The sequence below is a fragment of the Bos mutus genome, chromosome 11, assembly GCF_027580195.1.
Source record: "Bos mutus isolate GX-2022 chromosome 11, NWIPB_WYAK_1.1, whole genome shotgun sequence".
Classification (NCBI taxonomy): domain Eukaryota; kingdom Metazoa; phylum Chordata; class Mammalia; order Artiodactyla; family Bovidae; genus Bos; species Bos mutus.
In genome coordinates this window covers 87,563,337-87,578,266 of record NC_091627.1, presented here as the reverse complement: position 1 = coordinate 87,578,266, position 14,930 = coordinate 87,563,337, and the positions used below count along the sequence as shown (strand labels likewise).

Below are 14,930 nucleotides of genomic sequence, written 5' to 3'. Positions count from 1 at the left end.
CGTATTCCAAGGCCAAATTTGCCTGTTACTCCAGGTAACATGGGAGTAACAGAGATGGAGCCAAAGCAAAAACAATACCCAGCTGTGGATGTGACTGGTGATAGAAGCAAGGTCCAATGCTGTAAAGAGCAATATTGCATAGGAACCTGGAATGTCAGGTCCATGAATCAAGGCAAATTGGAAGTGGTCAAACGAGATGGCAAGAGTGAATGTCGACATTCTAGGAATCAGCGAACTGAAGTGGACTGGAATGGGTGAATTTAACTCAGATGACCATTATATCTACTACTGCGGGCAGGAATCCCTCAGAAGAAATGGGGTGGCCATCATGGTCAACAAAAGAGTCCGAAATGCAGTACTTGGATGCAATCTCAAAAACAACAGAATGATCTCTGTTCGTTTCCAAGGCAAACCATTCAGTATCACAGTAACCCAAGTCTATGCCCCAACCAGTAACGCTGAAGAAGCTGAAGTTGAACGGTTCTATGAAGACCTACAAGACCTTTTAGAACTAACACCCAAAAAAGATGTCCTTTTCATTATAGGGGACTGGAATGCAAAAGTAGGAAATCAAGAAACAACAAAGCATAGACATGGTTTAAAGTGTGAACGTCAGAATTGACGTAATTCAGTCTCACTCAAAAATAGAAAAGAATTCCCCGTTTTTGTCACATGTTTTACCTTTTAGGTAATGCCAGGAAGGCGATGTGGAAACACTTCCCTGAGGGAAATTATCCCCTGGGTGTAGACCGCGGTTGTGTTTCCACAGGTCGACATAAGGTCTCCCGGAGGCACTCTCTGTTCCTCCTCTGCAGTTCCAGCAGTCTCTTGGCAAGTCCTGGGACTTTCTCTTCATCCTGAGAGTAGAATTCCCCGCACTCTACTCCCCTCAGAGTGGGTGGGGGCAGGAGGACAGGACAGCTCTAGTGACTGACAGGCCCAAGCAGTCCGCTCAGAAAGGACCCGACTCTGCCTCCTTTCTGGTACTGGTGCCCCTCCAGGTGAGAGCAGGTCTCCTTGGCCTTTGCAGCTGGTGAGAGTGGGGCCATGCTGTGGCACCAGGTCAAGGCCCAGACAAGTGTCCAGGGTAGCCCTGGGCAGAAGGATCCCCAATGTCTGCTTTTTTATTTTTTTTATTCCCCTTTTCCCTCCAAGAAATAATAGGTCCATGTTCCTCCAATAAGCTTGACCCTCCTGTCTCTGCTCTCCAGAAATAACAGATATTTCAGAATGATAACTGAATATCACATGCTACATCCCCCACATTTTAAGGATAAGGATAGTCAGAAAAGTAGTCACTTCTCTCCTGAGTTTCCGGTAAAGCCAGGAACAGTGCCCAACTGTGTCTCTGGTCTAACCACACTACAGTTTCCCCGGAAAGGAGGGTCTCATGAGTACCTCTTCTCTGCCTGGGCCACAGACCTCCAGTCCAGAGTCAGGCATGTCCACCTCACGTCTGACGCTCATGCCACCCTTAACCTCCGCACGTGAAATGAGAGGACAGAATTTCATGTCGTGTCCTATAACTTACTCTGTTTTCAGAATCCCATCTCTTTTCAGTATCTGAGCTTTATTTACCACAGAATCTGAAGATCTGAAATTGCTTAGATTATACAAACTATTGTACATTCCTAACAGGGAGGCCCACTCACCTGTTAGAAATTATTTTTGCTAACATAGGAGAAAGATGGTTCACTTTTTAGGTGTCATAGGGGATTTAAGAAAGTCACATCAAGCTTTTAACCTTCCCAATTGATTTGTCCCCTCACTACAGCCAGTGTATAATCGTCCCTGAAATTGGTGACACTTGGTGGTATAAAAGCATAGATGTGAACCTCTGTGTAATAATTATAATGAGTTGTCTGGCCAAGGATCCAGTTATGTCTCACTTCCTGGAATTCAGATCCAGTCTCAAAGTAGAAATGAAATACGCAGTCTAATATTTTTTTTTAATAAAGAAATTTTATGAAGTCTTATCTATCTCAGGTCTCTTGGCTGCTTCCGTGGCTGACAGACTGCCTTTCTGAAGCTGTGACTGCATGGCCTTCAGTTCTGGCCTTCTGACTGTCTCGTAACTAAACTTTCCTCCTCTTCGAAAGAAAGAGGACCAAACTCAGAACTGCCTGGACTTTACTCCCAGCACAGAAGCACTTGCTTCTCTTGAGGCCAGATTTTATGTGTCTGAAAAAAGAACGTTGAGTGATTTATCTAATTACTTTGATGTATAAGGATGTTTGGGGATTTTGTATTTATGTGCTTATCAACAACCTCAGAAAACTCTTTCACAGTAGCCTTGGTTAACTGCGTCCCACAGCCTCAGTTGCTGCTTGACCACTCAGCTCAGGTGGAGAAAAAGCTGTGTAGGTCCACGGCGTTCCCTCCAGGGCACAAGCAGTGCCCTGTATTTAGACAAGGTCTATCTGCCCTGTCCTGAATAAGCCCCTCAGGGGCCTGCCTACGCCTCAGTGTTATCTCAGGGACCTCCAGGCTCCATGAGGTAGACTCCAGTTAGCCCTAGAAATAGCAGGCTCACTGTAAGTTAGATGGAGCATTATTCTTTCTACTTTACAGGGAGCTGAAATTGAGGTATAATAAACTTGTAAATTGACAACTCGGAAGGCATCCGCAGAGCCTAAAATGGATCTGCATTTTTTGTTTTTTCTGATTACCACCCCACAGCTCTATCCATGAAGTTTTGCACCTTTAAGAAACAGTAACACCTGCACACTGGCTTGTATGCCTCAGGTCCCCTGCCCTGTGAGCCATGTCAGGATGGGTGAACATAAATTCTACGTGATGGCTGCCTTTGCATGTCCCCCTAGAGACACCTCCTGCAGCCCCGAGCTTCTGCTGAGCACAGCTGGAAAAGAACTGCTGATGAGGAGAACCTGGGGGGAAAGAATGTCTCTGGGTGCAGGCAGAAATAACATGTAGAATGCCCTCAGTCTTACTTGGAATTCACGTTTTAATTTAGATCCTGTGTATCCTTTGAACAACCCCGCTGGCTGCTATGCCAATGGCCAGATCCACGCCCACGGGGACCGATGGCGGGAAGACGACTGCACGTTCTGCCAGTGCATCAATGGGGAGCCCCACTGCGTGGCGACGGCCTGTGGACAAAGCTGCATGAGCCCCGTCAAAGTGCCTGGGGAGTGCTGCCCTGTATGCGAAGGTAAACCTTGTGGATCCTAGTGAGCCCCTGGTGAATGTCGTGTCAGAGCAACTTCCACCAGTGTGTGCCTGCTTGCGTTTTGTTTCCTCAGGTGTAATGTCTGCTTCCTGCTGTTGGTTGCAGATGATTTTATGATACAGCCCAGACTGATCATTTGGAGGAGATGCTGCAGATTTACAGTGAGAGCAGTGTGGTCTTTATTTTACCACTGCAGATAATGCTTAACTGAATACTTTACACTCGAAGAATATATGCATTCAAATTCAGTTCACCACAAGCCTAATTAACATCTAAAGGTCAAAACAGGGAAATGAAATTGGAAATAAGACCCATACTCAAAGCATAGTTTGTTCAATTTGTAATGCTTCTATAAGCCCAAGAGTCCTGGCAGCTAGAAGAAAGACCTGGAACCATCAAAGGCAGTTGTCACTGCCCAGAGTCCTCCCTCTGAGTGTCCATTGTTTCTAATATCGTGATGGCTGTGGCTTTGCAATTCTTCTCAGGCTTTCACTTATGTCTTGGTTACCTACATTCATGAACTCTCTTCCTTTTTAGTGAAGAGATGCCTGAGATATCCTGGACTCGTCTTTCCATCTCAACCCCTAAGCCAGGCCATTTTCACCATCCTGGGAAGATTCTTTGCACATTTATTCAAGTCAGTCTTAATCCCCGGTCCATATATGTTAATAAAAGAGACTGAATATGTATGCTGATAGATCTAATAGAGAGTATCCATCACTAAGAAACACGTTTGCATAGTGAAATGAACCAAAGTGGGTCGGAAATTAATCCTTGTAGAAGATGGATCCTTCTAGAATTTTTAAAAAAGGCTGTTAAGGAAATGACCAGTTTTTTCAGAAATTCAGTCAAGTAGACTGAGTCCTCTGTGGAGAAGGCTTTTGCTTCTACCTCAATTTTAATCAACTCAAGTCTTCAGAATTTGCCTGACTAGCTTCATTAACCTCTGAGGGGTTGGAGTTATTAAAGATCTTAAATGTCATATAAAAATTTAAACTGGAGGATTCTGGTTCTATTGACATCACCAATTCCCTCACCATTACTCTACTTACAATGCAGCTGCCACACTCCAAAACTTTATAGCTTCCAGATGACCAATTTTATGGAAATCACGCACCACCCCCCACCCTCGCAATATACTCCTCCTATCCCCTAAAGGAAGCATTTCAGTGCTGGAAAATGGAGTGCACAATAGTACGTATGGTGGTATACGGTCAGCTTTACAAGGAAGGATGCCTTGCTGGTGCAGATTAAAATGGGACTATCTGTTCCTAAGAATTAGAGACAATCTGTTGTTGATTTGCAGTGTTTAAGTATATATGTATGCATGATAATGAAGAAGAATTTTTTAATTTTAAAAAGCATAAATATATAACCCAAAGCACTAACCTTTTAACTTCAGGAGTCTTGAATCATAGATTGAAAATAATACTAAAAAAAAAAAAAAACTTGTAAAAAAAAAATATAAGGCTTCATTTCTAAAAGTAAAGAATGCATATCGTTTTGCATTCATCTTTTGCAGTCTTAGCAGTTCCATCCTGGTGAGCAGAGAAGGGAAGCAGGTGGTGAATAGAAGGAAAAAAAAGTATATGTGAGAAAACTGATTTATTATGTAGATGCTTGATCACTTAGAGTTTGGTCTCTATAACATTTGAGTCAGGTTGTAATCTTATCTTCCACTGTTTGAGAAGAGCGACAGTTTGAGCCAGCCATTAATTCCAAAAAATGTACTAACCACCTTCCGTAATCCAGATACCACATTGGACACAAAGATAAATAAAGGACATCTCCTAGTAAACTTAGAAACTGTTTCGGCTGTTTTAAATTAAACCAGGAAGAAAAAGGAATGTCTACACATTCAGATGCTATGGGATAAGTGCTTTTTATGTATACCTGATTTCGTTAAACCTCACATCACCACTGTAGGCCTTGTGATCCCATTTTAGAGATGAGGAAATTAGGTTTTGGAGAGATGTAGGTTAATTCTTCCAAGGTCAGTTGCCAACATGTGGCTGAGCTGGGGTCAACTGAAGTCTGTCAGATTCAGCTACATTTGTGTCTATTTTCCTTGCTCCCAGAGGTCATCTCAGTCTCCTCATACCCCTATTTCTGGTTCCTTTATATCTGTCTCCATCTCTGGCTTTTGGCCCTGTGTTGGAGACCTGGAAGTCAGTTGACGGGGAGGAAGTCATTTGCAGTTTGCCAGCTACTCCAGGTGTATTCCATGTGATCTCCTGAATCTGAGGGCCTTGGGGGAAGGACGCCTTTGAGACTCAGCCTCGATCTGCTTCTCAGGCCTCGCGCCCAGGCCGTCTCCGCCCCCCAGACTTGGCGTCTGTATTCCAAGCTGTTAGGCACTGCGGCCTCAGTTCCTGTCTGTCTGTCTTGTGCCCCAGCACTTCTGTCCCTTCACCCAGGCTTTCAGGAGTTTCCATTATCTAGGTCTCGGAGAACTACTTTGCCTTCTGTTTCTTGTTTTTGTCTTAAAGTCAGTTAACTAGTGAGTTTCATATAATATTGTGTTTACTCTTCAGTAATGTTCTGATTTTAAGATGTTTTCAGAAGACCGAAAGATTCTTTTGGTTGTGGTTATTCAGTCGCTAAGTCGTGTTTGACTCTTTGCGACCCCATGGACTGTAGCCCACCAGGTTCTGTCCTCCATGGGCTCTCAGTTTGCTCAAATCCATGTCCATTGTGTCGGTGATGCTCTTCTTTTGGTATGGGGATCAAAAAACAGTGCACAGCTTAGGATAATGATTGTAAAAGTTTATTGTTTATGAATAATAGTAAATTTATTTATTAATAACAATAAGCTTAGAAAATTATGCAAGGCAAATAAATCTTACTGCTTAGTTTTTAGGATCCAAGAAAGACCCTGAAACTATTTGAAAATATTTTTCTCAGCAGTTATTCAATAGCATATTTAAATAGAATTTTCAGTGATTTCAGAAGAGCCAAAGGATTAGACAAAATAAGAAGAAAGCAAGGTGTTGTTGTTTAATGGATAATCAGCCAGAATTATTTGGAGGAAAACAGAAACACTGGTATTTATTCAATTTATACACAATAAATTTCTCGGCACGCAATTGTGTAACAAGGTTGGCTCTCACCCTTATTAGCTGCAATCCCAAGGTCCATAGTCAGGGTCTGAAATTTGATGAAACAGATCCCACACAAGGATTGTGGGTTTAAATGCTTCCTAAATAAATTACTGCATCAACAAATATGATGTGTTAGGTCCTGTAGGGAGGAAAAAGCCTTGTTGTGACTGCTGCTGTTATTAGAGATACATACCTTCCAAATGACAACATAATGTGCTTGGTTACTCCTGGAGGACTGGGGATGTGAACTTGGGGACCCTTAAAGACTATGCTGTTAACTTGACAGCTACCTCAATTCACAAGTACCTAAGTGGTTTTTAAATTGGCACTTAAGTACTGTCATGATTAAGTCTTAGCAAATTAGTGTCAACAGCCAATTCAGGTATACAGATAAGCCACCTCATTCTTCTTATGTTTTGTTCTGTTGGCTCTCTGTTTCTCCTCTTATTCATCAATCACATTATTTCTATTTTTTTGGCCCTTGTAAAAACCTAGAGTGGAAATACACAGAACAACATGTAAAGTTTGCAGTTTAAGCGTCCATGTGGGAGATATGTCCATATTGTCTTAAAAACAAACAAAAAATGAAAAAGAAGGGCAGTAGAATTGTCTTCCTCAGCCTCTAGCACTCTGCATTGTCTTATTGTATAGCCCTTAATGAGAGTAGCTACTACCTCTTGTATACTGACTGTGAGCCAGACCTCAGTGCTTTAAGAGCATCAGCCAATTTGATACTCACAACTTCCCTCTGTGGCAGGTTCTGCCATCCCAACTTGTGATTGCAGAATCCAAAATTCAAAAGTTGTATGACTTGTCCAAGTTCCTACAGCTTGAAAGTTGCAGAGCAGTATCTCTAAAGCCTTGACTGTGGACCCCACGGGAATGCGGCCTCTGAGACAGAATGCTCTGCATCCTCTGGGTTGACCAGTAACCTGAAAGAGGCTACATCCCCCATGAGCTAGGATTTTACCATATGTTTTTGAATCCTTAAAATGGCACCTGGCATGTAAAGTAGGTGCTGAAAAGTAGTTAGTTAATGGATGATGAATGAATGAGTGAGGAAAAGAGTGGAGTAAGGCAGCAGACTCTGATCTAGGGTTTCCTTAACCAGTGCTGTTAAAGAGGCCAGATGCTAACCTCTGGTGAGCTGACCAAAGAATAATGTTTAAATGCTTCTGTTTGACAGTGTGCTCTGAGGACAGAAACCAGAGTGCTGCATGAAGTGTGTTTGGCACACAGTGGGTCCAGATATCTGCAGGTGGGTTGACCAGTAAGCTCAGATTGGCCACTCACCCTCATGATGAGCACTTAGTTCTCCCTTCCCTCCCAGGAACAGCCTTCCAAGCCTGGTTTGTAAACTGCAGTTCATCCTCTTTCAATTCATCCCCTGCAGTCCAGAACCACAGAGTTCAAGTGGGCTTCTCCAGACCCTCTAAGGCTAATGCTTACTGTCACATTTTACATACTGCTTTTTGACCAGCTTTTGAGAATGTATAGAGGCCACTACCTTGTTTCCAGCTAGACTTTTTAATATCACTTTTAGGTATTGAGAATAATTTGCTTGTTTATTTCCCAGTAATGCAAGGTATAAATGCTGTCTTGGTTGATTGTTAACATCAGAGAGACCCTAAGGACAGAGTGCCATTTTCTATCAAAAAAACAAAACTGTTTGTTTTATCATTAAAGGTAAGATAAGGTGTTGGGGAGGGGAATTTGGCCGCATGATGTAATGACATGACCTGATGACTCAACAGAAAAATGCAGACTATGGAGACAACTGTGAGGCTAGCTTGGCTGTGACACCTGATGCAGGAGATAAGGATTTCATCATCCTTGGTGAGCCTTGATGTCAGATCTCATCTGCTGTCTCATCTTGGTCTGTGGCTGGACCCTGCCCCGGCAGCCATTGTGACCTGAGTGTGCCTTAGGCCCCGTGTGTGCAGAGTCTTCCTGCTGGGAGGAGTTGACGATTTCCATGACCCTGGGGATTTCAGAGCCAGTGCCAAGAGTCTCACTTTTCAAGAACTAGAAACAACATAGGTAACAGTTTACTAGGTAGCATTCAGTCTTAGGCTTTGAGTTGCTAGTAAATAAATTCCCTGCTTGTGGTTGGGTACTTTCCAATCACAATGGGTACTTTCCTTTCTACTATTTATGTTTTTCTGAAACAAAGGCAAAATCTGTTTCCAGATTCACTCAGGAAATCAAGTAGTCATAGATTGCTGTGGCTGAGTAATAGATGTGTGAGGGTCCATCATATTATTCTACCTGCCTCGGTATTTAAAAGATTTTTCTGTCATTGAAAACTTTAAATGAATGTTATTTGCAGAGTTATTGTCTGCAACTGAACTGAGTTTCAGGCAGGCCTTGTAATTTTGCTAACCTGGACTTAACCAACTCTTGAAGTGGAGGAATAGGATTGATTCCCTGCCCATCGATTCTTTCTAATTCTCTGGACTTAGGATGGAACCAACCATTGGCTTTCTTCCTGCTTACCTGGCTTTCTTGAATCCCTTATTTTGGAAATCCTGGTCCTACTTGGGACAGTTTTGAAGCAAGGACATTAGGTGTTTCTTGACCTTGTTGTTGATTTAGTGAGCCACTTCAGCATCAGCACACTGGATAGATCACATGCTAGACTCCTCTAAAGAGCTGGAGGTTTTTGAACTGTCAAATAGAAGACTGTCTTCCTCATCATCAATCCTAATTTTATGGGCGCACTATATTCTTCCCTATAAATCCTGATGATATAGTTTGAATCAAGCCATCCTTCAAATGCGATTTCTACTGGCCTGCCAGAAAAGTCTGTACCAGGCACATATCTGGGTGGGAATTCCTTGAAATAAGAAAAAATGTTTCCAACCCTGCCCATAATACTTCCTCACCAAACAGTATCTCAAATGATTGAGCTACTGCTTCTGTGGCAAGGAATCAGACATAGTTTGGCTGACCCCAGAGTCTGTGAAGTCAAAGATGCCACAGGTCACATGATATTAATGTTCTGGTACATAACAGGGATCAAAACTGAGTTGATGGGTGATACTGCTTCAGTGCCATATACTAGGCTATTATTAGCAGGCCAAGAATAATAAAATAGTCGTAATATCTGAAAGACTGTTAGGCATGTTCTTTCATCCTTTAACTCTAAGTGTCCTGGAAACTAGTTCCATAAATGGAGATTAAAATATAGCACAGTGTGTTTTTTGGCTTGTCCAAATAAGGTCATATGCGGGGTAACAAATGCATAGCAGATGACCTTGTGTCAACCTCGGTGGCCTTGAACCTAAATTATTCATGAATGAATATCATAGTATTTTGATTTTTCTCTGGGAATTTAAAAAAGCTTTAGGTATTTCAAGTAACTTTAGAATGTTATGGTTTGGAGCTGATTCTGAAACACTTGACTAGAAACCCCTGTCTCTGATTGTCTAGCCTTCAGCAGTCCTCGCTCTGAAGTATTTCCCTGTAGCAATGGTCTTGGAAGGGGCTGGTTCCTCTCTGCTTCCTCTGCTATTCACTTCCCATCCCTAAAAGGGCATTATTGCCAGGAGTCTCATAATTTTCCTACTAAGATAATCATCGAATCTAATAGTTCAGACTTGGGCCTGCTAATTTTCATCTAATCAACGGAGGCAGGAAAACATAGTCTGGAATGCCAGCTATGTGAATGAAAAATATTTAGTCATTCTTGAAATGATAGGAATGTTTTTCCAACAAGCTTAAATAAACACAATCTCTACTGAGACTGTGTTAAACTTTTTTTGGAAAAGAGACAACTCTTAGGCCAAACAGAAGTTAATGAAGGTTATTAAGAGGCATGCCCTTCAGAAAAGGCTTGTGGACATTAAAAAGAAAGATTCTCTTTTCTTCATGGTACAGCCATTGACCAGAAGTAGCAGAATTGCTTTCCTTTCTGCTTTTGTCAGCCCGACAGAATTTAATATTTTAACTGGTGATGATGTTGTCCATCTTTCCGAGAGATATCCTGCTTTACTAGCCATGCATCTTCATCTCCTTCCACTGTTTGCCTCAGTTCTAAGGAATAGATTGGTCTCAACACATCTGTACTTAAAGCACGTGACAGCACTTTTTATATGAAGCTCATTTATTTGTTTCTAGTCATACAAGATCCAACCATAAAGTAATAAAATTATTTTTAAACATAGTGACATTTTTAAACAAACCAAGGTTTACATATCCAAGTGAAGTGTTTCTCCTTTCAAGATAGATACATGGGGAAACGGTACAGCTTCTGCAGGAGTATAGTCGTTCAGAGTATTTTGGGTGCTTCTCTGTTGAAACTGACGTTACAGCTTGCAACACATCCTTTTGAGCATCTTTAGCTTTGTAAACCCCTGACTTCAGAGGTTTTATTAGGCCCTTAGAAATAGTCAAAGACATTCACACCTAAGCCTGATGGAAAGGCTGGGTAATCTAGCTGGGTAAAACTGTTCAGAGGAAGCAAAAAGTGACAGTAAAATAGAAGCACTCTGTCTTATATGACATAGTAATCTCCTCTGGCAGCAACTCTGAAGAGAAATTTCAAATAGAATTTTAGCGTGAGCAGCATTTTAGTACAAGCATATAACCCCCAAAAGTGAGCATTTTTAGCAATAACGCTTATTTGTAAGTACAATTCCTGGTGTGTTTATTGGAAAAAAGAATCAATCCACTTACCACATAGTATTTATATGACTTCTGGGGGCTAGAGGCACATATTTAAATGGTGATCTATTATACTTAACTTTTTGTGGGATTGCAAGAGCTCCATTCAGACTTATTTTCAAATAAATTATTAAACTAATTCCCTATATGTATTGTGCCATTTTAAACTGTCTCATGGTATAGTCTTAACCTTAAAATGAGCAAAGTGATTTCCATCTTTTAATACATGAGGGTTAGAGATGGTGAGCTACCCAGTGAACTGTTTATAGAAACCCTATTGAAGTATTTTCTGTGCTGTGTCTGTCTGATTGTTGAGGATAAAATATCTGCTGCAGTGTTGCTATAAAATAACAGGACAGACGAAAGGAATGAAGCTGTCTGTCAAAGAGCATCCCTTGCCCATTGATGGATCTCCCGTCACAGGTGGTTGCTGAGGTGACAGGGAGCTGGATCACACCCACCTGTCACCCTCTCCTTTTGAGACTCCTGACATGCTCACTCTCCATCATTGTGCAGACTGGGACAGCTGTTAACAGGGGTCTTGGCAACATCAGATCTTGATCGAGAGGTCATAACCATCAGTTTGATCCAAGTTTGATATGAAATAAGCAATAAGGAACCATTAGTACTTTTTTGAAATGTATTAGAAACATGAGAGAATGGTGATTGCACATGATACATTTTTCAATTTGATTTGAATTATTAGCTGCTGCTGCTGCTAAGTCGCTTCAGTCGTGTCTGACTCTGTGCGACCCCATGGACTGCAGCCTACCAGGCTTCTCCGTCCATGGAATTCTCCAGGCAAGAACACTGGCGTGGGTTGCCATTTCCTTCTCCAATGCATCAAAGTGGAAAGTGAAAGTGAAGTCGCTCAGTCGTGTCTGACTCTTAGCGACCCCATGGACTGCAGCCTACCAGGCTCCTCCATCCATGGGATTTTCCAGGCAAGAGTACTGGAGTGGGGTGCCATTGCCTTCTCCCTGAATTATTAGCAGTTTGACCAAATTTAAATTTTCACTTGCCATGTATATTTACAAGATGGCTGTTTACCAATCAAGTGAATTTTATTTTCATATGTAAGAGATTAGCTGGATTTAACACACTTGCCTGAAACAGAGCCCGGTTTAGGCGTTCAGACCACGGGAGACCACAGAATTTAATATTTGCTGTGAGTCAAAAATAAGATTCAATTCAAATAAAAAACCAAATGCTTTTACTTTGCAGCATCATGAACCAAGACTGTGAATCCCCAAGAACCTTCTAAGACCAACAGGGGGACCCTGAGAGTCATGTAGTGCTCTGGGTTTGATTTTTCACCTTGGCTGCTAGAACAGACTGAGCGTTAAGTCTGTAAGCCACCTCCCCAGCCAGGCAAGACCTCACAACACGTGCTCAGGACCTCATTCATCCCTGGCTGCAGTGTCTTCTTTCTACTGAAAAGTTACCTTGGTCTTTGTTTTCTCACTTTAATTACGTATACATATATGATATGGGTTTCCCTGGTGGCTTAGTGGTAAAGAACCTGCCTGCCAGTGCAGGAGACATGGTTTGATCCCTGTGTCGGAAAGATTCCCTGGAGAAGGAAATGGAAACCCACTCCAGTATTCTTGCCTGGGGAATCCCATGGACAGAGGAGCCTGGAGGGCTACAGTCCATAGGGTCACAAAAGAGTCTGACACAACATAGCAATTAAACTGTGATCTGTGATACAATTTGAGACTGCCTTGGGTCTGCTTTGGGATCCAGAAGAGTAGATTCAATGCTTGTTTGTGTGCTTGGTGCCCACCATCGCCTGTGCCCACACCTTGCACTATGGTCCTGCCACCCATAGTTTGGGTATCTGTAGGAAGACACGAAATAATATTCTCTTTTACCTTAATTGGAAAGTTATATGTGTTAATCACTCAGTTATGTCCAACTCTTTGTGACACCGTGGACTGTAGCCCACCAGACTTCTCTGTCCATGGAATTCTCCAGGCAAGAATACTGGAGTGAGTAGCCATCCCCTTCTCTAGGGGATCGTCCCAACCAAGAGATCGAACCCAGGTCTCCTGCATTGCAGGCAGATTATCCATCATCTGAGCCACCAGGGAAGCCCCACATTGGAAAGCTATTGCCCTGAAAATCAGCCTACATTTAAAGCAACTCAGGGATGTCTATTTTATTAGTGAAACTATAAAAATAACTAAAAAAATATTCAGAGATAATAAACTGTCAGCTGGGGCTAGCCTCAGGCCTTGCATGTTAAGAGAGGACAGCAAGCTTAGATCTTTTCAAAACTATGAGTCTCGTGCTTTTTGGGAACCAAGTTTTAAAACATCCCAGGGAGATTTTACGCTATAGGAATTCAATAGGGGTGTTCCACATTGCTGTGACAAACACTGAAAACAGTATTATTTGAAACACAACTACCTCCCCCCCAACTATTATTAAGAAAGTACTGGTTGATTTATCTCTTAATATTGATATGTTTCATATCACTGACTTACTGAAACTAAAATTTGCTGATCAAAGACATTTTTTAGAGTTGGGACTTCCATACCCTCTTTCAACTTGAGAACAGCAGGACTACTGGCAAAGCTATACCAAAACAGTATACATTGTCCTCTGATGAATTTGCCCTCATCCCCGAAGATCCAGCAAGGCCCCCATCATGAGAGAGGAAGTGCGGGGTCAGCCAGGCACACAGGAGCATTGTTTCAGCTCACACTGGATAAGCTGATTATGAAGAGATTTCTCTTCTCTTCGAGACACCATGGACACAGTCAAAAGTCGAAACAATGATGTTCAGACTGCAGCTCAGCAAATGTGAAAGGCGCCAGTGGCTGGTCACTAACACGCTCCAAAGCTTACCAGACCATATGAAAGGATGTCATGGACCCACCCACGACCCAGATGCTTTTCATGTTATCAGTGGAGATAGAAATGATGCTTAAGTTACAATAGACAGTGTTCAGAATGCCAAGCCAGTTGTCAGACCATTTATCAGCTGAACATTTGAGCCCTGCAAAAGGGCTCGTAATTCATCTACTGAGCCATCATCTGAGACCATTTCTGACTCTGAGCCGGCTGGATAGTCATTTCAACAATAATTATAGCAACAGGTAATATTTTTGTCACCCTTTAAGTTTACGGAATAGTCCGTTCTTTATGATCTTACTGGGGTCTTATAATGATCTTGTGAGGTAGAAATAGGGAAAATTCCTACTTTATAGAAGTCCAGAGAGGTTCATCATCACATGTAAGATAATGAATGAACACAGACTCACGCTGAGCCTTCTAACCCCAAGCCCATGTCTTTGGGGAGGGAGAAGAAGAGGAAAAGAAGTCAGTGGACATGAAAGTACTTGATTGCCGTGGCTCAAATTCAGAACCTTTTTGCTCCTGGCTCCGTTCTCATTGCTGAGACGCAGTTGCTATTATTTTGACCTTTGGTGACCTGCCTTTGATCTGGGTTCTTTTCCTGAACCTCCATCTGGAATTTTGACCTTGCCTTTAGACCTCTTGGAAAGCCTGCTCCCCCAAGTAGGTTCCTGCCTCTCCCACTTGGGGAAGTGGCTTTCCCCACCCCCTGCAAGCGCTGAGTTGTCTCCCCAGATGTCTTTATCCTCATGCTTGCCATGGGCCCAGCCTCATTCACACCTGCCAGGCTGAAGGCCCTGGGCGGTGATGCTCAAGTCTCCACTGAGTGTGCCCAGCACCGAGATACTATCCTCAACACTTGTGCATCCTGACCTGCCCGCTTCCCTTATCTCCCTCTAATTCCTGCCCAACTATGCTTAATCAGGAGGCAGATTGGCTGAGCCTTCAGCACGAGCACCCGTCCTTCATGCAGGATGAAATGAGTCGCAGGGTTGAGCGAGTGCCCAGCTATTTTTGAGACTATGTTAATAACACTTTATTCATTTGGCACCATCAAGGAATGAGGTCATCACAGAGTGAATTCCCCAGATGAGTGAAATTTGGGGTGTCAA

General features: G+C 42.5%; 1 protein-coding gene across 3 annotated transcripts in view; it reads left to right on the top strand.

Annotated features, from left to right (window-relative positions):
* Window positions 1-14,930, top strand: part of CRIM1 (cysteine rich transmembrane BMP regulator 1) — a 209,689-nt gene that overhangs the window by 130,039 nt on the left and 64,720 nt on the right. For all 3 annotated transcript variants that reach the window (XM_070379739.1, XM_070379740.1, XM_070379738.1), the window contains one exon: window positions 2,975-3,172. In XM_070379739.1, the coding sequence (XP_070235840.1) occupies window positions 2,975-3,172 (198 nt within the window). The remainder of the gene's footprint in view (window positions 1-2,974; window positions 3,173-14,930) is intronic.